This window comes from Anarrhichthys ocellatus, unplaced genomic scaffold, assembly GCF_004355925.1.
Source record: "Anarrhichthys ocellatus isolate YVR2014 unplaced genomic scaffold, GSC_Weel_1.0 scaffold50, whole genome shotgun sequence".
NCBI lineage: Eukaryota > Metazoa > Chordata > Actinopteri > Perciformes > Anarhichadidae > Anarrhichthys > Anarrhichthys ocellatus.
In genome coordinates this window covers 2,061,654-2,088,944 of record NW_022280080.1, presented here as the reverse complement: position 1 = coordinate 2,088,944, position 27,291 = coordinate 2,061,654, and the positions used below count along the sequence as shown (strand labels likewise).

At 44.4% G+C, this 27,291-nt stretch overlaps 1 protein-coding gene across 2 annotated transcripts in view; it reads right to left on the bottom strand.

Annotated features, from left to right (window-relative positions):
* Window positions 1–2,248: 2,248 nt before the first annotated feature.
* gli2a (GLI family zinc finger 2a) overlaps window positions 2,249–27,291 on the bottom strand; it is an 85,535-nt gene continuing 60,492 nt past the window's right edge. For both annotated transcript variants that reach the window (XM_031869926.1, XM_031869927.1), the window contains 10 exons: window positions 24,933–25,142; window positions 16,313–16,514; window positions 15,103–15,301; window positions 12,954–13,064; window positions 12,327–12,467; window positions 10,118–10,267; window positions 8,508–8,672; window positions 7,990–8,271; window positions 6,528–6,894; window positions 2,249–6,313 (listed from right to left, as the gene is read on the bottom strand). In XM_031869926.1, coding sequence (XP_031725786.1) covers window positions 4,008–6,313; window positions 6,528–6,894; window positions 7,990–8,271; window positions 8,508–8,672; window positions 10,118–10,267; window positions 12,327–12,467; window positions 12,954–13,064; window positions 15,103–15,301; window positions 16,313–16,514; window positions 24,933–25,142 — 4,133 coding nt within the window. In that variant the 3' untranslated portion in view covers window positions 2,249–4,007. The remainder of the gene's footprint in view (window positions 6,314–6,527; window positions 6,895–7,989; window positions 8,272–8,507; window positions 8,673–10,117; window positions 10,268–12,326; window positions 12,468–12,953; window positions 13,065–15,102; window positions 15,302–16,312; window positions 16,515–24,932; window positions 25,143–27,291) is intronic.

Genomic DNA, 27,291 nt, shown 5'->3' with positions numbered 1-27,291 from the left:
TTATACCCATATCCCATTCCCTTATCTCTAGTCTCTCTCCTGCTAGCTTTGCTCTGTTCAGCTTGACAGTAGCTCTCTCTTTCTCTTGATTGTTCCTCCCCTTTCACCTTTTCCTGCGCCACCTCTTCCTTCTTTCCTGCTTTATGTTGCTCTCAGACCCATTTCTTCAGGGTCGACCTGCCACTGTTCATTTTGGATAACGTGCCATCTAACTTTAGAAACTGCTCCGTATGCATTTGGTGCCTAAGGAGTGTTCTTTTTCACCTGGGTTTTCAAACTGGAGTTTTTTTTCTTCTTTTTGAATCAAGAATAAATCGCACAGCTACCACATGTAGTACATTAAAGATACGCAGATGTATGGAGAGGCGAGACAGGGCTTCAAAGCATCACAAATGTTGCTCCTCTATTATTGAAACATATGTACGGCAGCTATCAAAGAGCAATCTAAAGAGACCTGACTCTGGGACAAGAGACAGGTGTGTGCAAAGAAATTGGTTTAAATTGACACCCCGTCAATTATACGGTTATATACTGCGTATGTTAAATCAACCGATGTTAAAGGTGTTTTTCTTTTGACACTTACAGCAACAGTAAAATACAGCTCTGCAAACGGACAGTTTGAGGAATTATTTTCAAATCTTTCTTTCATTTATCCTCCAATAAAGCTGTTTGTATAAATCAGTTTAATATGGAATTTATTTACATTCTGTCTGAATACTGCCGCCTCTCATGATGTTGCCCGCTCGACTCAATTCATATCCTCAGAACTCTGCAAGAACATTTCTGAGGACCTGAAAACAAAACGACACAGCATCATTGATGCTGCAAATCATTACTTAACACAGCAGCACTTTATATGAAATGTAAGTAGAGATGAAATACTGAAAACCAGCCACTTACAGAACCCCAAAAGACCCTTGTCATTATAATGTAAATAATAAAGTTATAAACCAGTATAAATTGTAAGGCGTCGTTACCATTTTACCAAAAATCGACATGGTCCGTTTGATGACTTGTTATAGTCATTATACATCTTGAAAGGAATAGTCTAAAGACATTAGAGACCATTAGAGGACAAGATAAATATCATTCTCAGACCTGTCTGTGAAGTGTGAAGTGTAAAAATGACAATCTTACTGCCTTCGTGCTGGACTATTTACAGACTCCACAATGTGCCTGGCTGAGATATCCATTGATTTATTTTAGTTAAGCCTTTCTTGTAGGTGTCTTTTGACTGTCTACCAAAGCAAATTTCCCAAAGTGTCGAACATTTCCTTAAAAGCCGCTATGGTTATTTTAATAATTAAAAAAAACAACAATTTATTATATTACATCAACTGATGCTTTTAAACTACAACACTGTGACAATGTTAAAGCGGTCCCTTCTATTGATGAACCGAATTATTAGTTGAATGTAAAGCTCCCCCAGAGCTACCTGCTCATCAGCAGACAGCAGACAGACTCAGCCGGACACTAGCATTCAGCATCCAGCAGCTAACAGCCACAGAGCGTTCCCATCTCCCTCAGGACCAGAGACCAAAAACAGCTGAAAGAGAGAATATCGGACTTACATTCATCAGGCGGCTAAAACACGACTCCAAAGGAATGATAACGTTGCCCCGTTGCTGCTGGTCATGTTAAGAACAACAAGTTCGCCATTTCAATTTAAGTTTAGTTATATATCAATGTTGTGTGCGCAACTTGTTGCCATTGCCCCCAAGTAGCCAGTTATTGCCAATTTAAAGATGTTTAATGACAATGCCAATCCAACAACTGCCAGTTATTGATCACACATCAGCCACAATCACTAGTCACCTGTTAAGAGTATGAAATATAATAATTATACTTCTTATATATGGATTGCTTTGTGCTCGTTTTTTTATACTGTTGCATGTGCAGTATACGGACCATGTTTTCAAATCAATGTTTTCATTAATATCTGGTGATTGATGTCATTGAAATCTGGAGCTCAGAATCCTCTTTACGTGTTTCATCTTCATACATATGGCTACAGTGAGTACAGTGAGTATACTGGTGTTTGCCCTTACAGCTGTGGTCAGTGGTCTGAGAACACGCCAAATGTGATTTCACACTGGCCCTACTGCCACGAGGCCTCCAGGGACCACAGAGCGTGCTATATCAAAGACGACACAACACAGGCTTTTAAACAGAAAAAAAGGAGATAGTTTATTTGAAATGTACAAAAGCTATATACACACACACACACACACACACACACACTCACACAAACCCACACACACACAGAGCACAGTAGATGTGAATGGTAGCATACACACAAACATTTGAAAGGCTACTTAGAAATTCAGCAAACATAATAAAACTGAGGAATTTGCAGGGCGAGTTCCACAATCCTGTCCGAAACAGGATTACTTTATCAAAGTCTGTGTCCCTTCCTGGACTCTCTGCAGTTCATCCAGAGCCCAGGGGAGGCATGTGGTGCAGTGAAGGGGGATGGTATGAATGTGTTAATTAGGATTGGATCACTACTGAGAACACACAGAGGTACTTGTATATTCTTTTAGAGAATACTCTTCAGACACAGGGGTTCATATGCCCTGATAGACTAGCACAGAGGCACATCCTTGTCCTGTTCAATCATTTACCCTTGTGAGATGGGACCGCTGAGAGTTAATGCCTCTGATCCAGAGGGCAAAGAAGGAAATCTGATTTTACAGTGCCATCCCCAAGAGCTCAGACCACGATCAAAAAGCACTTCATATCTGTGGATCATAATGTTGTACAACCACGTGTTCAAACCTGGGCTGTCAAATGCATATTTTTGTGACTCACAATAAGTCCCGACTTCCTGGTTGAAGGATATAAATTACGCATTGAATTTCACGAAAGGTCATTTAAAATGTTTCATGAACACAGAATTTGCTCAGAATCGCACTCAGCCTTCATTTCAAAATCTGTGTGTAACTGAAACTCAGTGATACAAAGACAGGTTGTGCACGAGACAGGTCATTGTAATGGCACTTCTTTGCCATTTTGTTATGCTGCAAGATTAAATTAAGTGCATAAATACATGTATTTTTGTATCAACTTCTACATGCATATTTTCTTTATGGGTGCTGACTGTTCATTAACCTCAGCGCTTTAAGTACCTGCATGTATGGTGGTGAAGGGAAAAGCTTAACAAACTGTAGGTCTGTGATAATTTACCTGCGTAAAAAAATGACATAAATTACTCTGTATGTCCTTCTGAGCCATGTGATGAAGTTATTAACCATGTCACAAACAAATTCAGCTTTTTCATTCATTTTCACAAGCTTTTTTACAGTGTGTGTCGGGTTACCGCTGCAGACTCTTCACGCATCTCACATATCGTAACAAACAGCTCCCTCTTGTGCCTCACAAGAGGGAGCTTCCTTTGCAATCCATGTGGTTAGCACAAAGACAAAAACTAAAAAAATAACTGATTCTTTCATTATCCATTACGAATATATAGTAGGAGTCCGTTACTTTACCTTTGACAGCCCTAGTTTAAACATTAAAAGTCTATAGCATAACTTAATGCAAGTACCATACAGTATGATCTATACACATACAAGTCTTCATGAGAAAACATTATCTACATGTCCATTTCCTGGTAACTCTGTTTTCCTGTCGTACTCAGATGTTGATGTGAATTGCTTTCAGTGCACCACTTTGTAAAGGGCTATTACACCAGCAAATACTGAAGGGCAATTGTTTGTAGATGCATTTATAGACCCATATATGTGAAGGTAAAATGTATGGCTTTTTAACACATAATGATAGAAATGGTCCTAAAGCCTAGCTATACTTACTATTCTTTTTTTTCAAAGTAACATAATCTCAAGCGAATATTACAAGACAAGCATATTACTATGAACAGTGAAGAAAAACATGTCTGAAATAGCCAGTATTGCATTATTCAATCAGTGCTTTGTGTAGTCCATATATTCATATATATGATGTAGAACGAGTTAAGACTGGATGGATGATGAGGTGTTTGATTGCTCTCAGCTTATCATGTTGAGGAACTTGCTTTCTTCAGCCAAGGCTGTGAGCATAGAGTTCATGTCACCGATGGCCATGTTGCCAATCCCTGCCGGTACAGATGCAAGGGTGACAGAGTTGCGGGGGGTGGTGAGACGTGAGGAACTCTGGGAGAGGCTCTGCAGGAGGCCAGGACTCAGGGTGCCCGACATTAGGCTGGAGTGGTCCCCATCATCTAGCATGGTGTCAAAGTCAATCTGGGCATGCTCCGTGCCACCGGATCCACTAGTGGAAGAATCCACAGTACTGCTCGAGACGTGGTTGACTCCTGGTGAGGCCATGTTGGCTGCAGCAGTGGTGTTGCTCGCAGGAGCCTGACTAGCACTGGGGGACATGGGGGCATCAAAGCTGACTAAAGCTGGCTCAAACATATGAATCTGACCCGTGTAGAGCACAGCAGAGTTTGGATTTGCAGAGCTGCTGTTGTGGGCTGCTGAGCCACTGGGCCTCTTTGGGCTCGCCTCTGACGTGTCAGTACCACAACTGGGGTTCAAATCAGATGACTTGGGTATTCGGTTTGGTTGCATCATGCTAGACCCAGTCTGTTGTCTGGCAATAGACTTAGGCTCTATGGGAGGCCTGGGTTGTAACATTCCTCTGCCTTCATTATGGATATTGGGCTGCTGAGAGACAACACTGTAATTTTGCTGCTGATCCACTTGGTTCACATGACAATACCCATCAGCCTGTGTCCTTGCTTTGCAACTTTGCAGTTCTGGAACTGCCATATTGTTCCGGGTAGGTCTCACGCTAATGCTCCCAGATATAGAATTTGGGATTGCCTCTTGGCCAAACCCTTGCCGAGGACTCATTTGCTCACTAAAGTTTGCACTGTTGCATTGCCTCTGTTGCTGATGCTGCTGGTGGGAGATGTTCATCAGCCTCTGGCTGTTGTGGTTCGCATACCCCTGCATAGACATATTCTGACTCATAGGCACTACTTGCTGATTGCTACCCAGGCCTTGACCTTGTCCCTGGAAGGATCCAAAAGTATGCCTCTGCTGAACAACAGCTAGGTTCCCTCTCAGAGGATGCTGTTGTTGTTTGGAGAGGTTGTTTGTGGTATCCACAGTGCCTGAGCTCACCTCGTTCCATTGCACCGGCATGTTAGTCTTGTTCATATTGCCCGGTGGTGATGAGAAGGACTGATGGGAGCCACCGGGACCCATCTGGCAGGATTGCATGTCCTGACCAGACTGAGTCATGGTGGCATCCGCCATGGCCATCCTCCTCTGAGCATAAAATGATGCTGGTGGGGCCATGCCTGTCTGATACCCCTTAGTCTGATTGTTGGAATGGTAATCCACTTGCCCCAAGTTGTGACCTGAAGGGCCAGAATTCTGGGACCTAAGGTATTGCACCACATCATCTGGAAGCACCATGTCATCCTCTCCACCCTGCTCCCCTCCAATCATCATACCATCCACTGCCATGTTTTCCATGGCTACATTCTCAGAAATGCTGGGTGGTCTGGGGGCAAATGGGTAGCGATGCAGGCTGCCATCAGAGCGAGTGTAGCCCTGCATAGCCATGGCCTGGTGGCGTTCAGCTGACGGACCATTCATGGGGTTCATGCTGTTCATGCTGTTATAGCGCTGAACCCTCGGAAAGGACAGAGGGTCCAGAGTGGGACGACGCACTGGATCACTGGCACGACGTGGAAGGTTGGTGGGTACCTCATGGGGCATCATGCTCCGCGTGCCATATCCTATATCACTGCATCGCCGTGGCACAGTTCCAGGGTGTGGCTGATGGAATGAGTGCGACATGCCTTCCTGGGAGTCACTGTAGAGTGCCATGCGTGTCCTCAGGCTCATTCGATCGATATTTGGGAGAGGAGTAGGTGGAGCTCCACCAATGGCAGCAGCATACTTTGCCTTAAGTCGATAATGCTGAGCTGGTGTCAGACTAAGGACACTGGGGAGAGCTCCTCCACTGACACCACCACCTCCACAGTGGCTAGCCTCGCTGGAGCGGCGAGACAGATCAGTGGAGATCGGGTCATAGGAGTCAGCCGAACTGATGTTGTTGTGGCGGTTAGCACTAAACTGGGACGCCTCACTGGAGCGGCGGCTGGAGTAGCAGGGTGAAATGCCGGAGGAGCGCCGACTCATGGTGTAAGCTGAGCTGATGGTGCTGGTGGTGCTGTCCCGGCGCTCATTCAGCTGGTTCAGTAGTGTTATTTCAGATGAAGACAGGTCACCCATGCGTTGGCCAGGGTACGAACCGCTTAAGTTAGTGATCATGTTGGAGCTCTCCAGCAGGGAACCTGGCAGATACAAATGACATTATTACATAATGACACCAACTCATTTACAATTGTTCAAATGATTTACAGTTATAGACTAAGCATTTATGTATATGGCTATTGGAATCACTCTACATGTAGACATGATGCGATTCAGCCATCTTGCACCATCATCACCCTCACTGTCAAGGACTTAAAATACTATAGCAAACAGATTTCCCAAACCCACACTTACCGACTGCAGGTATGGGAGGCAGCTTCATGCTGTTGCGTTGGCCCTGCGGTGGCTGTGGTGCAGAGTTGACCCAGGGGCAGGAGTCCCTCACTGTCTTCAGCCTTTCCTTCTTGATGTTCTCCAGCTTGATGGTGACCGCGCCACCATGACCCACAGCTTTCCTCAACTGAAGTCCCATCCCAGCCTGCTGTCCCCCAGCGGTAACAGTGGAGTCAACCATGGGGCAATCGTCCTGTGCGCTGAGGTCCCCGAAGCTGCCCCCGCTGTGCAAGGCCATCTCTACTCCACTGTCGTTGTTGTTGGCGCTGCTGAGAGGCGACGGCTGACTGCTACATGACGAGTGGCCACCAGGACTGGACTGATATGTCTGGTTGAGGACAGCAGGGAGAAATTTGTAAGTGGAATGAATCAAACTATAGGAGCTTTATTTGAAATGACAGAGCTACATTGTAAACTAGTAAATTTCAAATGAAATTGAAAAATAAAAAAGGGAAATAATAAAAGCTATAGTGACATGCCAAGTTCAGAGAACTCCATTATATTCTTCAATATTAAACAATCACCACATATAAGAAATTCTGATTGTAATGGTGTCTCAATAACTAATGTGGGTCTATAGCTCCATATCTCATTAATCATACATGAATTTGATTTATTTACAATAAGAAAACAAGTGGATAATAGATGAGTTCTGTGAGCCACAATCCAGCAGTGATTGTAATTCAAACTGGACGAAAATGAACTAAAGTCTTGATCACAGCTTGATGCTGGCACTATTTGTTCAACACACATGCTAAAACAGTCCCAGCTTCTGCATATTAATGTGCCGACTTTTATCATCGGCCGACCACAGAGGCTACTGCCAGAAATCTTGTGGACAGAAAAATATAGTCTTATGTCTCCATACATGCATATGTGGGCATCCCGTATACAAACGCGCATGTTTTACATCTGTGAAAATGAATAATCATGCAAAAAGAACATTTTACATCATGTAAGAATGCACCGATGTAGCACGAAACATTCACACATCTTCCCATGCTGAGTTGCGAGCAGTCAGAGAGACAGTTTGAGTGCTCACCTCAGTGATGTCTGTCCATTAGAAAGGTTAACTTGAGAGAAGCAAGTTCAAGCCACAACCAGAGAGGTGAGTTAGGAAGGATGCAGGCAGTACCAGCAGTAAACATTTAACCTCAGAGCAATGTTAGTAGTTGGAAGTGAAAAACAGGAAAATAATTGTGTCCTAAACATACAAAGGCATGCAAGTATATGCACCTGTTATATTAGCAGGTGACACAGCTCTTTTGGTGTGCACAAAGTGGTACATTTCCTCCACAATACATTCAATCAAACTCCAAAGTTCATATAAAAACAATCAATTTCCCGCACACAAATATTTGATGAACTCAAAAAGAGATTTGTGTAGGATGGCTTTTTTTAAATGTATGTGATGGGGACCCACCATAGAGTTCTCGGTCTTGATAGATTTGACTTGTAGGCAGTCTTCCACTCCTCTAGAGGTGCTGTTGGCCTCGATCTTGCCGTCCGCGACTCTTGCACCGATCTTGGAATTCGCTTCGTTCTCCCCGTTGCCTTTGGGAGGCTGCGGTCTCGGAGGTGCGTCGCTTCGTTGTTTCTTGGTGACGTGGGCATCGGGTCCGTGGACTGTCTTAACATGCTTCCTGAGAGAGCTGGGGTCCGTGTAGCGCTTGGTACAGCCCGGAATCTTACACACATATGGTTTCTGCCGAAAGGGATTTAAAGATCAACTAAAATTTAATTATATTTTGATTTGGTCTGTTACAGCATACATATGTTCTCCTTTGGGCATAATATGTTTTTAAATATTTGTTTGGTTTCATGATGGCACCCCAGAGTTTTGCATAACTCCCACTACACTAAGCTCTAAGCAGACTATGGGTCAAATGCATGAAAAGCCACTGAATAAGTCAGCCGATCGATGCCCGTGCTTGAACAAACCTCATTAGAGTGTGTGCGGTTCTGGTGCTTGGCCCGGTCTGAGGCGTTGGAGAAGGCCTTGTTGCAGCCTTCGTGTTCACACACATAGGGCTTCTCCCCTGTGTGAGACCTGAGGTGGGTCTTGAGGTTCTCCAGGCGGGAGTAAGCTTTTGCGCAGCCTTCAAACTGCAGAGAGATGGAGATAGACGGACAGACAGTGAGACGGAATGCATGAGTGCTGTGCTGTTCTGTCTGCAGCTGGCAGGAGAAAAATAAAAGAAATACACACAAAAAACAACAAGTTTTTAAATGTAATCTACTCTTGGACTCATGCCTGCCTACTGTGGCATGCCACACAAAAGCAAAGCAGTGCTACAGTTTGGTAAAAAGGGCTATTATGCGAAATATCTAAACTGAGTGTGAAGTGCGGTAGAGCTGCTGTGCTTTGCTGAGACAAAGAGAAGTCTGTGTTTAGCCTTTGTGTTCACTTGTGCTGTACAAGCTGTAATTTGGTATTCCTTCTGAGCAGTCATTGTGAACATAATTGGCTTTGAAATTAAAAGAGAATCAAACTAGACGAGCGAAGATATCGGATATAAAAGTCAGAAGATTCTCCATTAAAGACGAGACTAAAGGGGAGTTAGAGTGTTGTGAGAAGATGCACGTGGGATTTGTGCAGAGAATACACAGCCTGGTCTTAATAAGAGCCCACGGCCCCCTGCTTGTCTGCAGATTTTAATTACACGCCCATGCTGTCAATCAGCTTTCTTCACTCTCTCCTTCACAAGTCATCTGTTTTAATGCATTCACAAGAGCAAGCTTTGAAGCCGAGCAAACATGCCCTCCATTTGATCTTCACACAGCAAATGAAGGCTTCAATAAAACCCTCATGATTTGGAAAATATCATGGATTCTAAGCACAAAGAAAATCACAAGAACATGTTCTTTGGGCAAAGGTTGAGTGAGTTATAGTTCCAGTGGTTGGCCATCCAGTTAACCAGACAGTTAACCCAGAGATGCATGGGTGTCTTTTCAAACAATCCTGCATACCCCAGGTCTTTAATGACCCGCCATTTAAAAAGCCATATATTAAAATCCTATCACCAGAGATTTTTAAAAATGATATCAACAATAACAAGCACACATAAATCTAGTTTTGTAAGGGGGTTTTGCAGACTCGGACAATAAAGATAGTTATAATAATGTCTATTGTTGCTCTGGAGAAGCTTTTTTAAGTCTCACAAAATAACCCTAATGATGTCATCAGGGTATGTCGGCTTTTGCTCAAAGACAAAAGCCTGCATTATAGATTGGGAGCATGGGAAGTTTAGGTAGGGAGGTTCTATCAAAAGATACAATTGTTTGCATTATGGGAAATGTAGGATCCAGTGCTTTTGACTAACAGTCAGGATATTTCGGCCTCAGCTGCTTTGATTTTGACGATTCCTTTTTAAAATCGGTCTTTGGCATGTCCCCCAATTTCAAAGAAAAGTTAACACTAAATTACTGGAGTTCGCTTTTAAATGCAGCAGCCAATCAGTGAGTCAGTGAGTGAGTCAGATTAACAGTAAGTTAAGCAGCTAGTCGCTAACATGTCACCACGGCGTTTTGCAGGGATACGAGGTACTTACTGTGCATCTATGCGGCTTCTCCCCTGTGTGACGCCTCATGTGGACCACCAGCATGTACTGAGCCTTGAAGGGCTTCTGCTCCCGTGAACACTCCTCCCAGCGGCACACAAACTCCTTCTTCTCACCATGGATGTGGTCATTATTGATGTGCTGAGGAGACAATTTGAATTCAAGTAAATCTCCACACCGTAGCATCACATACGCCTGCGATACAGACGTTGAGATAAGTTGTCAAAATGGTGACAGGACACCAAGTGTTTGTGAGCATGTGTGTGTATTAATTAAAACGAGACAGCAAATTCTTGTCTTTTTCCCACCAGAAGAGTCTCGCTCTTTCACGTGTCCATGCATGTGTGCATCCTCACACACACACACACACACACACACACACACACACACACACACACACACACAGTGGGTGACGATGCCATCCATTATGGCTGACAGTTATTATGCGTTTGTCAACAGGAAACAAAAACTATAAAAGCTTGTTTTGTTTTTTCAGGCTCTATGTGTCTCTCTCTATGTGTGTGTGTGTGTGTGTGTGTGTGTGTGTGTGAGAGAGGAACTCCCTCAGATCCCAGTAAAAGGGATCAGGAAGAGGGTAACAGACTTGTTTTTATCTTCCATTCCCCTTACTTTTAAGGGATCAGGAAGCCAGTGAGGGACACACAAAGTTTCCTGTGCGATGCTTAAATTTAAAACTTTTGTATTAGCTTGTGAAGTAATTTCAGACAAATGACATCGCAAAAATCTCAGGGAATTCTCTTTTAAATGTTCCATCTTCACTGCAAATGACACACCCTTTCTCTGTCTTTTTAAAATGAATAATGTATACTGATGGAGAAGGAGGCAGTCAGTTACTCCTACTACAATGTATACAATGCGCCAGCGTACCTTCACAGTTATCTTAATTATGCCCTCTGACACAACAGCTTTTTATCAAACTCAAAAGACTTACATTGCAGACAAACCACTGTTACACACATACACACACGGTTCTGAACAGACACACTTAAAAAACCCTTATCCCGTGCACCACACGCAAATATCCACACACCCAGAGGAACCGCTTCATTTCCTGAGGACATCCAGGCCCACAACGCTCCACTTATGTGGCCACTTCTCCACCAGTGCAAAAGCTCAGAGGTTGTCGATTCTGCTGAGATCTATTTTGGGTGAAGGATGAGGAATGGAAACGAGCAGAGGCTTCTATTTTCAGGTTACACACTGCTGTGAATCCGTCATTAGGGGGCTCTTGACAGCATTACTTTGGTTAAGCAGAAGCCAGAAGAACCCGTATGTGTGTGTGTGGTTTTTCTTTCTTTCTGATATTAACCTTGTGTGGAACCCTGGGTGTACTGAGGGAGATGCTGTCAGGAGTTTTTTTGCAGAAAAAATGGCTATTCAAACCTAGATTTCTGTTTTTTTTAAAAAGTTGATAGAAAGCAGAGGCCTTTAAAAAAACACATTGTCCTGTGAGGATTTAAAAATGTGTTGGCCTCACATTGTCCAAGATCAAACCAGCGATCCTCTGCTGGCCTACTCACTAATCCTGGCAAGCTCTCACAGAGTTGGCTTGGGAGCTGAGGTTTGGGCAAAGGTTCTTAAAGGTAACTCTGGTCCTGACCTGTTCCCCACCACTTCCCATCCGTCTGCAGACCTGACACATGCCCACCGCTCTGACGTGACTGGAAAAGAGGGGGAGCGTGAGGTTCCGTAACTCAAGAGCTTCTGGCATGATGATGGATTTACGGCCGGCCCTCTGGGCTTCAGGGGTGGGGGTGTTGGTAAGAGTAAGAGGTTAGGGGTTAGGGGTCGTGGGGCTGAGGGGTTGGCGGGTGGGACGTGGGGGCACAGCTGCAGGGCTCGGGCTTGAATGTGGCGAGAGCCGGCAGGCTCATTAACGTTGCGCGTGTCAACCCAACAGGAAAGGACGAGTTACTGGTCAGCTTTCTGACCGGGCTCAATCGGCATGGATTTAATGAGGAGAGTTTTTTGAACTTTTCCCTTTTTACACAAACAAAACGCGGTGTTTCTGATGCACAGTTTGGAATTTACTTTCACTATGGAAACGAATAAGGTCGATGACGGCACCAAGAATAGCACGATGAAACATTGGACAGTTTTCACAGCAGAATTCTCGTTGTTATGTTCAAAGAGCTGTATGAGCTGCAATAACACAGAGCGAGCCATTCAAACCACTCACATGAACAAGCTGGTCCTGGGTGTCGTACTCCTTGGTACAGCCCTCCCAGTGGCAGTTGGTCTCGTATATGGCCTCGGGCTCCTGTTTGCACTCGTCTTTATCCAGATCCTCACTCAGGTCCAAGATCCCCCCACAGTGGTCCTGGAGAAAGCGGACAGCACGTTGTCAGAACAGAGAGCACAGATGTGTGCATCAGAAACGTGTATAAATGACTAAAATAAAAAGATACAGACAGACTGCAGCTTTTGCCTGAAACTGTGGTTAAGATGTTACAGAAGCAGTCCGTACTGTTTTGCATCTCTCTTATGTTATCTGGTACTTAATCCTAATGAGTTGTTGCCTGATCTCAATGCGTGACAACACCTTTAGTCATTGATTAAAGCTGCATTCTTATTCCCTACCTATAATCAATGAGAGCCAAATTGCAGTTAAAGAGGTGACTATTTTTCCACTGTAAATGGCTGAAGCTGTGATAAAGAAATCCATGCATATCAAGGTCATTAAGTAGATTCTCCAGGAAAAGGAAATCAATCATGGTTTGAAATGTGCAACCTGGAAAAGTTATACTTAAGATGCATTTGCTTTTTGTTTTCAAGATTCTTTAGCACTATTGTCTGATTGTCCTACCTGAGAGGATGGTGAGATGGGCAGCGGACCCTCTGCCTCCGTCTTAACCTTTGACCTCTTGGTGGTCAATGGGTTGACTGTGCTACTCACTGCTGGGTCTCCGCTGGCATTCTGAAGGACAGGGTTGAAGAGGCACAAGTTTATTTTTTCCCCACTGTATTTTCAAGCAGGAAAGGAGGTTTTCAATCATCTTCCTTTTGTCGTTCATGCTTGTAAATGAAAGGAAACCAAAAACAACCAATCACTTTCTCAACAACTCAGTCATTCATAATCTATAAGTGAATCATTCCATTAAATCAACAGACTCCACACAGTCAGATGGGAATCAGATAACAGAATCAAGGAGATACCACGCACATTTCTTTTTGGCTCGCTAGTCCACTGCAAAGAGATGTGTGGAGCCCATAAGTCAGACTGGGACCCGCCGTCGAGACTAAACAGCTTAGATTGCTTTATGATCACCAAAGCCACAAGGAAATATGAAAGTTATTGCCCTCGGTACAGAGGGGGAAGGCAGCAGGGTCGGGGATTGTGGGTGTGTGTGTGTGTGGGGGGGCTTTGATTCTAAGACGACAACACACAAGGCCTGTTAAAGCTCTAATGGAGACGAAAAGAAAGGAAAGATATCAAACGTAAAGCAGCTGATAAATGATTGTGCATGTGTGTGTATATTAAGGTTCATTGGAGGGGTCCAATACAAGAGGGGGGTCTCCTAATCCCACCCAGACACTGCAGTGCAGTTCGGCATTTCTGGGGGCCTCCATGATTCATTCAGTTGGCTGAAAGCCAAGAGGGAAATATGGTTCTGATCACTGCTGAAACGGAGCCGAATGTGTGTTTGTGCATGTGTGGGAATCGGGGGCTGTCTTCTTTTTGTGTGTGTGTGTGTGCGAGAGTAAGCAACAAGGTGCAAACATACACCCTCAGATACTCTCAGTGTGTGTAAGTAGACAGCGTGCTGACACAGAGCTGGAGGCAGTTGATAGCAGAGTGATTCACTGAGTGTGAAGTTTACATTACGTTACGCTGTGGTGTATACAGAGGGCTGATACAGAGAACGGGGAGACAGTAGGAAGTAAGACAGATGGCACTGGGAGGGAGCCTCGTGCATATTTCGTACTTGAGACAATTTACAAAAAAGACTTCATTCATGCCTACTTGTAATTTTGGGCTGCATATAATACAGTGCAAGCCCTCATCCTCAGTTCTGAATACATGCTCGGACAATTGGTCAATTTGTTGACATCAAATGAAACCACGGCATGCTTGATTCCAGTATTAGTCGGTTCAATATATCTGTTGGAGAAAAGTATCTATTCAAATATGTCACCTGTTGTTTCTGTGAGCTTGTGATGGACATTTTTAAATAAAGAAATTTGTTGTTTTTTTGTCCTCGTAGTTCAACAATCAGTCATGTTTATTTTTCAACATTGTGTCTCATTGTTTTCCATCCCAAACGTAGCCCAGATTGTCAAAACTACTGAATCGCTACCCACATCTCTTTAAATAGGTTTGCTGAGTTCATCTTATTGACGGCTGTTTCCCCGGTTGAAAAGACAACCGAGCCAATTGGAGTGGTACCGATACAATACCAGTATTATACGGATACAAGAATGCTGGGTCAGGTATTGACGAGTACTTGAGTCTGTGCACCGATCCGATATCATGTTACCGTATCCTTTATCAGCTCATTTACGCTACACAGGAACAACAGCAACACGTTTCACTCGCTCCCCGATCTGTTTATCCTGCCCGATCGCTACTGCACAGCTCTCACCAAAGAGAAGGAAGCGAGATGGATCACTCCTTAGCTACTTTCATCATCGATGTTGCACGCAGCATTCATTTTTTTGAGTCATCTCACTCCTTCCCCATATCTGTTGAGTGTTGCACATGTGCGGTACCGTACAGGCGAAATGTCAAGCAATTTGACAATATTTAACACTGGATCATCCCACCAAAAAAATGGCGACGTGTTTTCAACACACAGGTCGGTACTCGGTATTGGCCGATTCTCAAGTTCAGGTATCGGAATAATGGGATCTAAGGTAAGAAAGATTGAAAGAGAAAGTATATACCATACCCTTGAATCTGTGCACTATTTGTATGCAAGTGTCACATTGAAAGGTAGAAATGCTTCCATTCCTACCTGGTTTGCTTCAGAGTTGGAGCTGTTGTGGGAGGTGGTCATAGGTGAAGCAGTGAGGGGGTGTTGGCGAGCAGAGAAAGAGGACGGTGATGGTTGAATGAGAGGAGGTGTGTGGCCGAAGGCGTTGAGACTCCTCTGCTGGGACAACAGCTGCTGGTATGCCACAGGGTTGATGGGATGAGGGAAGCTGAACGAGGGACTGAGCAAGAGAAAAAGAGAAAAGAAGTTATCCTGTGGTAAATGGAATGGATAACTTTGTCTAGTGGCTAATAGGCTAAGACTAAACCCAAACATGAATCAGATTTGAAAGAATTCCAACTGGGCCACCATGTGCTAGGCTACTGGCATGCTGATTGGATGCAAATAGGATGCTTGTAGCATGTAGTATCAGCTTGCAGTGTCCTACTAGCATGATAGCTTGTATGCTAATAGTTCAAAGATAAGGCTGGCCTCATCTTTGAACTATTCCCCCTAAAAGACCAACACCTGCAAAGCATTAGTCTTCTCAGTACTTTCTGACTCTCCTTCCTTGTCTGTGGCTCAAATCCATTTGTTTTTACTTAACAGGAAAATCTGAAGCAATTTCCCCAAACAGCTGGGCACTGTAGTTTTTATTAAACCGAACCCACACAGGAGCAAATAGCTCATTTGTTGGCCAACGTCTGGCCATCGAGTCAGCGTGTAAGGGTCTGCCTATCTGGTCCCGTCGGTAAATGATAACTTTCTCAAGTACCACTCACGGCGACTGACTGTACATATTCAGAGGATCTCCTATTTCATTCAGCCATTGTTAAAAAACAAGCCAACAAAACTTGCTAGACCGTTAGCTAACATACAGAGAAGAAGAGAATTATTCTCCCTCCACTTATTCTCCACCCACAAAAATACATCATCCTGTCTACTAACAAACATGCCTGTCCCCTTAAGGGCTTTGGCTTTACTGGATACAGTAGGATACAAATAGGGTAGTACTTCAAAACGTATAACTTGTTAAAGTACTACTAATTATTGTCAGTGTTAACTCTGCATCAATGGATTCCAGTAAATAAAGTTATATATATGATATCTAAAATATTTGTTGAATTGAATACTATAAACTAGTAATAAAAAGCTTTTTTACCGCTATCTATGATGAAACGTGTATATGCCTGTAAATGTGCGTATGTGCATGTTTGAGGATTGCTAGATATGCATGCACGTGGGTAAGTACCTGATCCCTCCGACTGAAAGGTGCCCATAGGAGCTGCTGGCGGCCGAGCTGGAGCGGGAGTTGTTGATGTAGGCCACCAGCGAGTTGGGTGAGGTGCGGATCATGGTTTGCAGGTCAATGCTGGCATCTGACAGCGGGGAGATGGACAGCGCCCTCTTCCTGCTCAGTCGGGGTGTCAGCCGGGGGCTGGAGAAACGTGAAACTGGACACAGACGCAAGGAGACACAATAGAGACAATGTCAGCCATCTCGTCATCGCTACCTCCATGGACGACTTCAAAACAAATCGACCGCTTGCTGACGAATGACTACATGATGTCTAACATGCAGACAGCCCTGTCACAGTCACCAGGTTGGAGGACAAACGTGTTAATTCCTCGTACTTCCACTAAACCTCTGCCTGGCCTCAATAGAGACCAGCAGTTACCCTGGACCATGTTAGAAGAAACATTCAGCCCCGAGCATTCTAGTAGAGGTCACAGCCATGCTAAGCCACACTATCTCCTGCATCTCTCTCACACACACACACAGCTCCCCTATTTAACATTCACGTCCTCTTATGCATAATGAATCGCCCCCAATCAGTCTCAGTAATTGCCGTGATAGCAATCTCTTTCAAACCGCTGTACTTGGGCAAGTTAAATGGAGGCAATTTAAACAAATTGATCTCAGAATACCATTAAAAAAAAGAACAAGGCTGACTCACAAAGGTAGCATTCATGGCCTTCCGCTAGACCTGGCTGGTGCACTATTTTCTTATTCTCATAGAAAAAGAGCACAAGAAAATGACGGGGAAGACTACTTTCCCATGAACTTGAAGAGAAGGCTATTTGTTTTTCCATTCATACTGATAGTCCATCATGCATGTGTATTTATTTCTTTTGCATTTCTGGGGAATACGTCTGTCCCACTCCCACGGACACAGAGACAGATCACTTGCTTGGGACCAACAGGTGCTGCTTTAAAAGGGGTGGGGGGACAGAGAGCAGGACCGGCATGTGTGTCTTTGTGCGCACGTGTAATTAGGTCTTACAGCAGACATCATCAGAGGCGCGAGAGGCAGGAAGCTCATAATAGGGCCATCACAACTCACCTACGCACACATTTGCTGCACGTCAGCTTTGCCGCTGTCAATGTGTAGCCCACACCCCGGCTCTTAACTGGTGGAACTCACAAACTCTCAAGCAAAATGAGTCCAGGCACCGCCATAATCACCGCGCCAGACCTGCAGCCATAAACCAGGATCTTACTTCCAAAACTATTATGTTTGGAGGTGGCGAGTCGTAAAGCAGAGGCATATACACTAAGTTAAAAAGGCCCCCGGGACGACAGACGACAGTAGTTTGGGGCCTGAAAAAAAAAAAAGACTGGTGGAGATGATAGAGTATGAAAGAGTTGGCAAAAACAACAAACGTTCCTCAGGAATGTGCCTCTTTAGGGCCAATAAATAAATGTGTCATCTTTATGTCCTGTATGTTAGCTACATACAGGACATGAGAAGCTGAGAAGCTATGCATTGCATACGGGTCGTGCAGCAGCAAGGATTTGCTATTTTTGCAGTGAGGCGAGCTGGCTACAGATTTAATGGGAGATACGTGTATTAATATTCCCCCTTTATAAAGAAGGAAACAGGCCTCACCGCCCGGTGGCCTGGCGCCTGCCTCACGCTTCTGGGCACTGTGCCCAAAACGCCGCCCTCCGCCTCCGTCGTCACAACCACCCCCTCAATCTATAAATCCACCTCAGCTCGGAAGAATTCTCAACGCCTATACGCCTATAACGTCCGTCCTAAACCTCAGGTGCGAACAAGCTAGTTTTGTTTGTGCTCAGCGTTGTCGTTACTGGTCTAACCTACTTTTACCTGGAGCAAACTTTAACACAAATGTGCGCACACAACTCTCACCACTTGGTAAAGGAGTGTTTTATAGGTGGCGGTTATAATTGAAAGGGTGAGCAGGTTCCGGCAGGCAGTGAGAAAACAGATGTTGCACAGGCCATGGCGGCGCGGCAGTATGTGGTAACATGGCATGTGTGTGTGTGTGTATGTGTAATATGGGAGTGTGTGTCTATGTGTGGGAGTGCATCGTGGGCTGGTTGTAATTGTGGGATCTGGATTTATATGGAGTCATAATTACAGGCGCTCCAGTGCACATCGATACAGTAAAGTAAAAAAAAATATATATCAAAAGTGTATGTGTGTGATTATTTTAAGCATTTGCCTGAGCTGTTTCAACTGAAATGGCTTTGTGGAACACTTAAATTGGAGGGTTAGCTCTCGGTGTCATCCCGGCCCGGGCACACGGAGCACCTCCTTGTAGGCAACGTAACTTCCCTAATACGCTTTGTGGAGGGGTATCAAATGGGCCCCATGTGGTAAAAAAAATGTTATCTGCTGTTTGTGCAAAAAGACTAAATAGCCTGAGAGCATAGAGGCTGATGACAGCTAGAGGGAGAGGCGTTTCCAGAGGGAGGTGATGAGACGGACACAACGTCAGCTGGTGTTATGTCACCAGCTGACGTTGCTGCACTTGGACCTGTGTGACCACGGTTTCAAGCAGCTGGTCAGCACTTTGTGTTTTGCGTTTAGAAATGTGAATTGTGTGCTTCAATACCTAACCCATTGAGTAAGGGGGTGTTGTGGGGTGTCGGGATACATTGATCCAACTTATTAAGTTGCGATACTGATAGCGATGCCTGGTCTTTGGGTATTGGCCGATACCGAGAACCGATCCGGTACTATTGTTAGATTAATAAGCTGTATTCGCTGTGTGGAAGTGACTGGGATCATTACTTTATGTGTGAGCAGCATCAGAATTAATTAAAGATTGCTTTACTAACTTTGTAAATCAAATACATACATAGGTATAAATGTACTGGATTGTTATTTATCCTAAAATAATAAATGGTACACTTGGTAAAAAATCTTCAAAATGAACAGGAATTACAATTCAAGAGTAAATCTTTTAAATTCCACTATATATTGTATTAAAACATGGAATTGAATTGAATAGAGCATCCCCATTGTCACGATACCCTAGCTATTTGAGTCAGTGTTAGTTAGTTATATCAGTTTTGGTGCATCCTTCGGTCGGTTTTTTTGAGGGTTAGTGCCAGCACAGGTTTGCGTGCACACAGGGAGCCACAGTAGAGTAAAGCCTCTTACCAACACGTCACTGATGAAAGTCTTTGGAGGCCAAGTTAGTAACATTGCTAACGTATGGAGCCAGAGTGGTTTTACATGTGATCATGTGACATCAACTTCAGTAAAATTATAAATTACAGTGGAGTTCATGCGTTTTCAAATTTATTCCAAAAAATGGATTAATCCTTATGAGCCTTGACCATGTTGAAGCAGGCCTCAGCAAAGTCCCGCTCTTTGATGAACAGGAGGACCCCCCCCCCCCTGCAGCTTGAGTCCGTGCCAGCAGGGCCCCAGGCCTCCACATCTTGAGACAGCCTAGCTACCCCACAGGCCGGTCGGAGTGAGAAACATGTTTATTTTCTCTGCTAAATCTCACTAATACCAACACTGTGAGTATTATTAGCGAGTGGGCTCGCGCTGAATCCTCTATGAGCCCCCAGTGTCCGGCCCAAAGCCGGCGTTGTGTTTGCCAGCGTGTTTAAGCACACACTTCCAGCCATGTGCTCATGAACCAACATATAGTTAAGGTTAAGTGCTTGTGTATGCAGTCTCTCCCGCCCCCCTCACTCCTCACCACCACATCAGTACACAGATCTATCTCCCTCACTCCCTGCGCTGCATCAACACTAAAGCCTTTTTCCTCGGGATGGCACACATTTACCTTGGCCACTGCTTTTGTCGTGGGAGCTTCAGCGTTTTCCCGCAAACCTCTCTGATATTTCTCTGCCCACCCACCCCTTACATACCCACTCGTTCATATACAAACAGGGTTCTGAATGCCTCTCAATGTGAAATACCATAATGTGACTTTATTTATGCTTACAGTAGTGGTGGTGTACCAAAGCTCATGCTAACCATGGTTAAATGTCTTTTCATTCGTATTGGAATCTTTGTTACTTCCATTGAGGTTCACAGACCAGAATATTAATAAGGCCGGGTTTATCAACTGCCCATCTCTGACAGAAACTAATGACATCTATTAAAGTCATTTCTTCTCGTATTTAGTCTTCAAAAGGGAACTACGTCCATTTTCAAAATCCATACAAGTTATCACTATATCAAAAATATTAGAAAACATGAACAACTCTCTCCAAAACCCCAAAACTAGAGTGCTAATGCTATGATCCATTGCAAGTCTGAAGTTGAACTTTGAGTCGGTATTTCCGACTTCCGATCTAAATGCGTGCCAGTGCATCTAATTGGGAAAACATGCAGCTAACTAATGTAGGCATGGCAAGTCTCTCGTGACAGACGACCAAACTACTTGTAGCTGAATGACTAGTGAATCCTTTCTCATGCAGATAGGCATCACCTCAAAATGAGCACAAATCAACTGGATGGAAATGCCTACTATTTTGTCCCAGCACTTTTCACGACACAAAAGACGACATGAAACAAGTAAAGTAAAAATTGATGAAAAGGTAATTCAGTTCACTGTATGCGCTGCCATGTTGCTGTGACTTCAAGTGCATCTATGTTGGCTAACTCGGACTAGATGGATCTTGCACAAGTTTCCTTAGAATCCATTTGAATGACCGTTCCATTTCACTTTTCCATGTCGGAGGTCATTTTTGTTCCAAGTTTTGATAACAACGGATTGCGTTATTAAACTCACATTAGTGATGTCATCAAGTATAAAGTGTGAAAGATGTTATGAGAGCACACGGGGAAATGTCTGAGTGTTTGGGCCCCAACGTGTCTCCGATGTCTCTCAACTAAGTCACTGCAGGCATGCCGTGTGTGATTCTGGCATTCATATTCCAATTGTTACATCCCGTATAGGGAGAAGATCTTCCACAAATTAACATTTTATCAGAGTTTTTTAAGTCTGAAGGAAATCCAGCTTGTTTTCAGAGAAGTATGTCATTCAAAACAAGGCTCACGCATGTGGGATTCAAGGAGATTTGAACCAACATTGTATTTTGTAAAAAATGTATTTTTGTTGTTTTAGTCCAGTTTGCTCAACTCAGAATCTATGTCACTGTCATCAGATAAGAACAGGAGATGATTAATGTGTGAAAAACACACCGCAGACTCCAACACCGGCTTACAGAGGCAGCTAAGCGTTTCAGCGAGGCCTTTACAGACGCTGGTAACGCCATGTTTGCAGAGCAGTCCTGTCCATCACACTCTGGAGGAAAACCAGCAAGCGGCCTATGGATCTTGAAACAGTAAGACTGCAATCAAACAACCATTGTGCTGCGTAGGTTTGTGTTTTAACTGGGAACGTGAAGAGAATTCCCCCAAAGTCTGTGGCGGTCTGTAGTTGTGGCACTTAAACAACATCTTCCTCATATAACGAAGAGGAGAGAAATTCCTGTGTTTAAGTGTCTGACTTAAGGCAAACCCAACAGTAAATCCTACAAATTCATAAGTGGGACCTGTGGCACTGACAACCCCCCCCACCCTGACACATGTGTCCGCAACTTTTCCACCAGCACACTTCAGCACAGCAGCACTCAGTGTTTCATGGCTCAACCGTAAGCCTTGCAATTCACTTATCCAGAGGATAAACAGGGGGAGGAGGGGGAGGCGGGTGAGGAGCCATACTATGGGTTCACTGAGGGCTCCCAGTTTTTGCGGTGGGTCTGCTGAATATTAGTGCATAAATTGATTTTTAATATGGGTTTTTATCTGCACTGCCTTCCAAAACTAACGCTGAGGGATGAAGCACATATTTGCCACCTCTGCCACTACTCCTCCCACGCTCTGGCAGTAAATGAGGCCTTTGATTCAGGCCGAGGCTGCCCGCGATGACCATTAGCTGGCCGTCTTGGTCAATACGGGCCTTGTGTCTCGAGGCCGCAATGGAAGAGTCTCCAGGCTGGCAGAGTGGCCTAAACCTAACCACATCACTCCTAGCACGGTCCAACACTAAATAAAAGCTGCCGGGATGGTGGCAGCAAGTGTGGACGCTGCGTAGAGCGGAGGGGGTTGCGGCTATTTGAGCAAACAGTCTCGCCAAACAAGTGCGGGCGAGGCAGGGCAGCGGCGGTCACTGAGGTGGTTGGAGGTAGAGAAGAAAGAGGAGGAGGACGGAGAGGTGGTCTACAGTTTCTGCAAGGCCCCTAGTCCTTCCATTTCAGCACCGCTGTGGTTAACTAAGTGACTGAGGTCATTTTAAACATTAATTGCCAAGCGGTCCCGCATCGGAATCACTTCCTTTCCGCTCCGCTGTGTTTTCCTACCTGTGCGTGAGGATGCCTGCCTTTGCGGTGTCGTGCGTTAACCGTGTGACACTGTAGTGGTGACAGCAGTGGGGCAGATTTGTTTTTTCTTTCTCTGGGTGGGTGGTTGGACGGGATGAAAGAAAGAGCGAGGGGCTCCTGGAGCCGGGCGGGCGTCGGTGCCAAGTGGAGTATTTGATTATCAGGCATCGAAAAGGCTGACTTTCACGGACAGATTTCCACTCTGTGTGCTTTCTGTTCCCCATTCATAAGGGCTGAAGTTTTCTTGGACGCGTTTCGCTGCTGAGGTCAAACGTCTGTTCTGGTGCCGGACCGTCATCTTGATAGAGGGCCGGGGTTCTCACCGGCAAAAGCGAACAGGCTGGCCTCTGTGAGCTTGTGTGCAAACACGTGTGAGCATTTGCCCGCCTATTTGCCGGGCTGTTACATTTGTTGTGCACCACTGTGTGTCTATCAGCGCTCAGCTGCCTCATCCCCGTTGTTTAGTGGACAGCCGTGCAGCCCGCGAGTTTAATCTCTGCCTTAACCACCCGACAAAGAGAGAGCAGACGCAAAGGTCTCAGAGCAACACTCCTCCACCGTACACGGACTAATTCTCCTCATGCTGCTCTTTTGGCAGTTGCCCTGGATTCGTTTTGTAGGATGTTACTCAGTAGAAGCACACCTGAACCACCATCAGAATGAGAGACTCTTAGTGAACACGTGCTTTTACGAGCTCCTGGCCTTTGGGCTTTTAGTGTTTATGCATCCTCAACCCTCAACTAGCCGCGGCCCCCATTCTACGTATAAGTCTAAAGAGCTACACTAGCTTTGATGTGGTGAACTCTTCCATGAAAATGCCTCAAGAGGAAGAATAAGAGGATGGTATCAACATGCCTGGTGCTGAGAACAAAGGGCAAGATGGATGTTAAGTCTGGCTGTTACTCTTGTACCAGGGATGAAAGGCATGTGCTTTAGTATTACTGGGATGGCAGTTATTAAAGATAATTATTCATTTTTGACATGGAAATATCAAACTGACATATCATGTTGGTGATTCAGTAAGCTTTCCAGTAAAGGTTCAGCATCTGTATGAGACGCATCATTATGAGACGTTCAGAGCAACTGAAGTAGTATGAAGAGCAAAAAAGTCCAATGAGGTTGGTAGGATGGGTCAAACATACACAGGACACTCACTCAGGGGACCGGCGTCCCTGTCCCGTGCCAAGTTTCACTGATGAAGTCATGTCACTTGATGTTATGTCACTGAGTCACATGAGGTTATGGCTGTAGCTTAATTGACATAACAAGCGTACTTATTTTAAGCCAAACATGATGTTTTTTTTAACCCTAACCAAGTAGATTTGTGGCCTGAACCTAACCACAACTGTTTCACATCATTAAGCACGTTACAATGTTAACTGTGACTTATCACAATATTACCATGTGTTACAACGTTAACTGTGACTTATTACAATGTTAATCATGTGTTACAACGTTAACTGTGACTTATTACAATGTTAATCATGTGTTACAACGTTAACTGTGACTTATTACAATGTTAGTCATGTGTTACAACGTTAACTGTGACTTATTACAATGTTAGTCATGTGTTACAACGTTAACTGTGACTTATTACAATGTTAATCATGTGTTACAACGTTAATTGCGACGTTTCACAACGTTAACCGTGGCGTTTCACAAGGTTAACCGTGGCGTTTCACAAGGTTAACGCGTTAACCGTGGCGTTTCACAACGTTAACCGTGGCGTTTCACAACGTTAACTGTGGCGTTTCACAAGGTTAACGCGTTAACCGTGGCGTTTCACAACGTTAACCGTGGCGTTTCACAATGTTAACTGTGTGTTACAGCGTTAACCGCCACTGCTACACAACATTAACACGTGCTTCAAGAAATTACGCAAAACGCTGCCCAAACAGCAAATAAATGAAGAGTGGGGAGATCACATTGAACAGTGTTAAGTCTCGTAGTAAAAAATCTTGTCAATTTCAGAAGTCGGAATCTCCCAGTGAAACCCAAATATGCTGCGTTTCATTGGGAGTAAAATGTGGGTTTCATAATAACTGTTTTGAACAGATTTCGAATTAGATAAACGAAATTTGTTACTAGATTAAGATATGATAAAATGACGTTGAAATCCAACAGTTTTATAATCTGATGTGCTATTAATGTATATAGTGTAATTCTCATTTTATGACTGTACATTCATAAATTGCTTAGGTGCAGTACAATATTTTAAGTTGTATTTCTGTCAAAAGGCAACAAATCACAAGCTGTCAGTTTATCCTCACCATCCACAGGGCTGATGTATTCTGGCAGATGAGCAGCCGCTGCTGCAGCCGCCGCGGCTGCTGCTGCTGCACTGCTCTGCATCAGCAGGTCCCCGTAAGGGCTTCGCTGGCTGGCACTGGCCATCAGGTGGTAGTACTCTGTGGGGTTGGCCCCTGGTGGTGGAGGAGGGAGACTAAAAAGGGCGCGTTCCTTCAGGTGTTCGTGGGTCACTGCAGCAGAAATGGGAGGAACAAATAGAAGATGTAGGAGCACAGAGCAATTTTTTTCTTCTTCTTGAAATAAAAAAAAAAGAAGTCTACTTGTCTTCATGGACACATGGTCAATTTCCCATCCCCCTCTGTGTATGCCGACTTGTAATTTTTAGCATGATTTTTAAACATTCATCATCTCGTGAAAGAAATTTGAACATATCAAGAAAATAAAAACACAGATAATGGGATTGTATTAGATACAATACCGGCTGGTGCCACAGCACAGTGGTCATAACCCACAAAGTGATGCTTTACATTTTGATTTAGATTTTGTCATTTTGCCATCCCCTTGACAGAATGACAAAACAGAGACAAGAACAGAAAAAGACTGCAAGAAGGACTCAACAGAGGAGACGAAGGATCCGCTTTAAAGATTTGAGGATTTGCGCTTGCGTGCATGCCGCGGGGCGTGAGCCTTTTGATAAAAGATGTCTGTCTTTGAGGCTCGCTGGGCTAAGGGAAAATATCTCTAGGGAGTAAAGGAAGTAGAGGGAGAGATGGAGCAGGGCGGAGGGGGGCTATGGAGGGAAGGAATACCACATTCCTGCACTTCTCTAAGTTGGACAGGCTGAAGTCATACACTGCAGGTGCAAACAGATGCACGCTCATAATGCCGAGGAAGCCTTAAATGCTGCTTGTGCAAAGGCAATATTGACGTAAAATGTGTTAACACCTGCTCCTAGTAAAGCCGCGTTTAAAAGTGTCAGGAACTATAAGAGTGAGAGATGGATTGGTTTTCCTTTTTCCTGCATCTAACTGTGCCTGTGTCCCCCTTTCCTCCATTTCCTGCTCCCCCCTAACCTCCCCCAGTAGTGTGAGAGGGAACAGGGGTGTGGGCCGACAGCAGATTAATATGCATGCTGGTGGAAACAGGGGGATGTGGGGGTTGGGATCACTGAGTGGGAGCCAAGTGGGATATTGGGGGAGCAAAACCACAGCCTCCCCCCACCCTCTGACACATAATCGCGCATATAAACCAAAAAAATCTGGATCCATCAGAAGCTATTAGGCCATGGCTGTGGTAACAGTGCACAGGCAGTGTGTTTGTGCTCCGGCTGCAACGACCCGGGCATATACCTTTGGGTTGTCCGTGGCTGCCAGATCACGTTACCAACTCTGCAGAGTAGCATTTCAAGTCTGTGCGTGACCTCACTTATGGACACATGATGAGAGATAGCAGCTCCACCTCCACTGGTCCAAATTAAATCAGACAAAAGTAACACCGGTAAAAAGTTATTATTAAAAGAAAAACACAACACCATGTTGTAGTGAAACAATACTGACGCTGTGTCTGAATTCCCTCTCTTGCTCACTCATCAACTACCCCAAATATAAGAAATGCTGGGCAGCTTACACTATAGGAGAAGTAAATTGACATTTTGGACTATGTAGGGCACAAGTACATTTAATAAAATGGCAGAGCATTTACAGCTTAAGAGTCTGCAGGCATGCTGGTGGCTCTGTGGGGCTGCACCTAATTGCAGTGATGCTTTGAGCCATATGCTAACGTAAGTGACAATGCTAACATGCTAGTGTTTGGCAGGTATAATGTTTTCCATCTTCGCACATTCCATCTTTTTTATACTTCCAGCTCCTTATTTAAGATAGCCGAGTGAAGCAGTGGTTATCCTGTATTAGCAAATTCGAAAACTTTACTTGATAAAATAAATCAAGTTAAGGGGTAACCACACACGGGGCTAGCAGTTAGTGAACAGCACATAAAAGCACAACAAAAGAATCAAATTAACAATCATTATTGTGCCTCTGCTTCATTAACAAAAGGTTGCATGTAACTTAATTAATCACTGGTTTAGTACTCCACCCAGCAAGCACGCTAGTTCACCCAAATCAAATGCAGCAACGATGTTGTGACACCAACTGGTGTGTTCTGCATCGAGCTAAATGCCGAAACACTCTAGCGGTGACATCAACGTTCACTTTTACTTTAAGTGAAGTGTGTGAAGCCTGTTGGCTGTTTGTGGCAAAAATCCCTGATGTGACGCAGAGTCTCATTCTGCACAAAATCTTTTGTTATTGAGCAGCACAGTGGGACAGAGAGGCTGAGTGGACTGGTTATAGTGGGACAGAGAGACTGAGTGGACTGGTT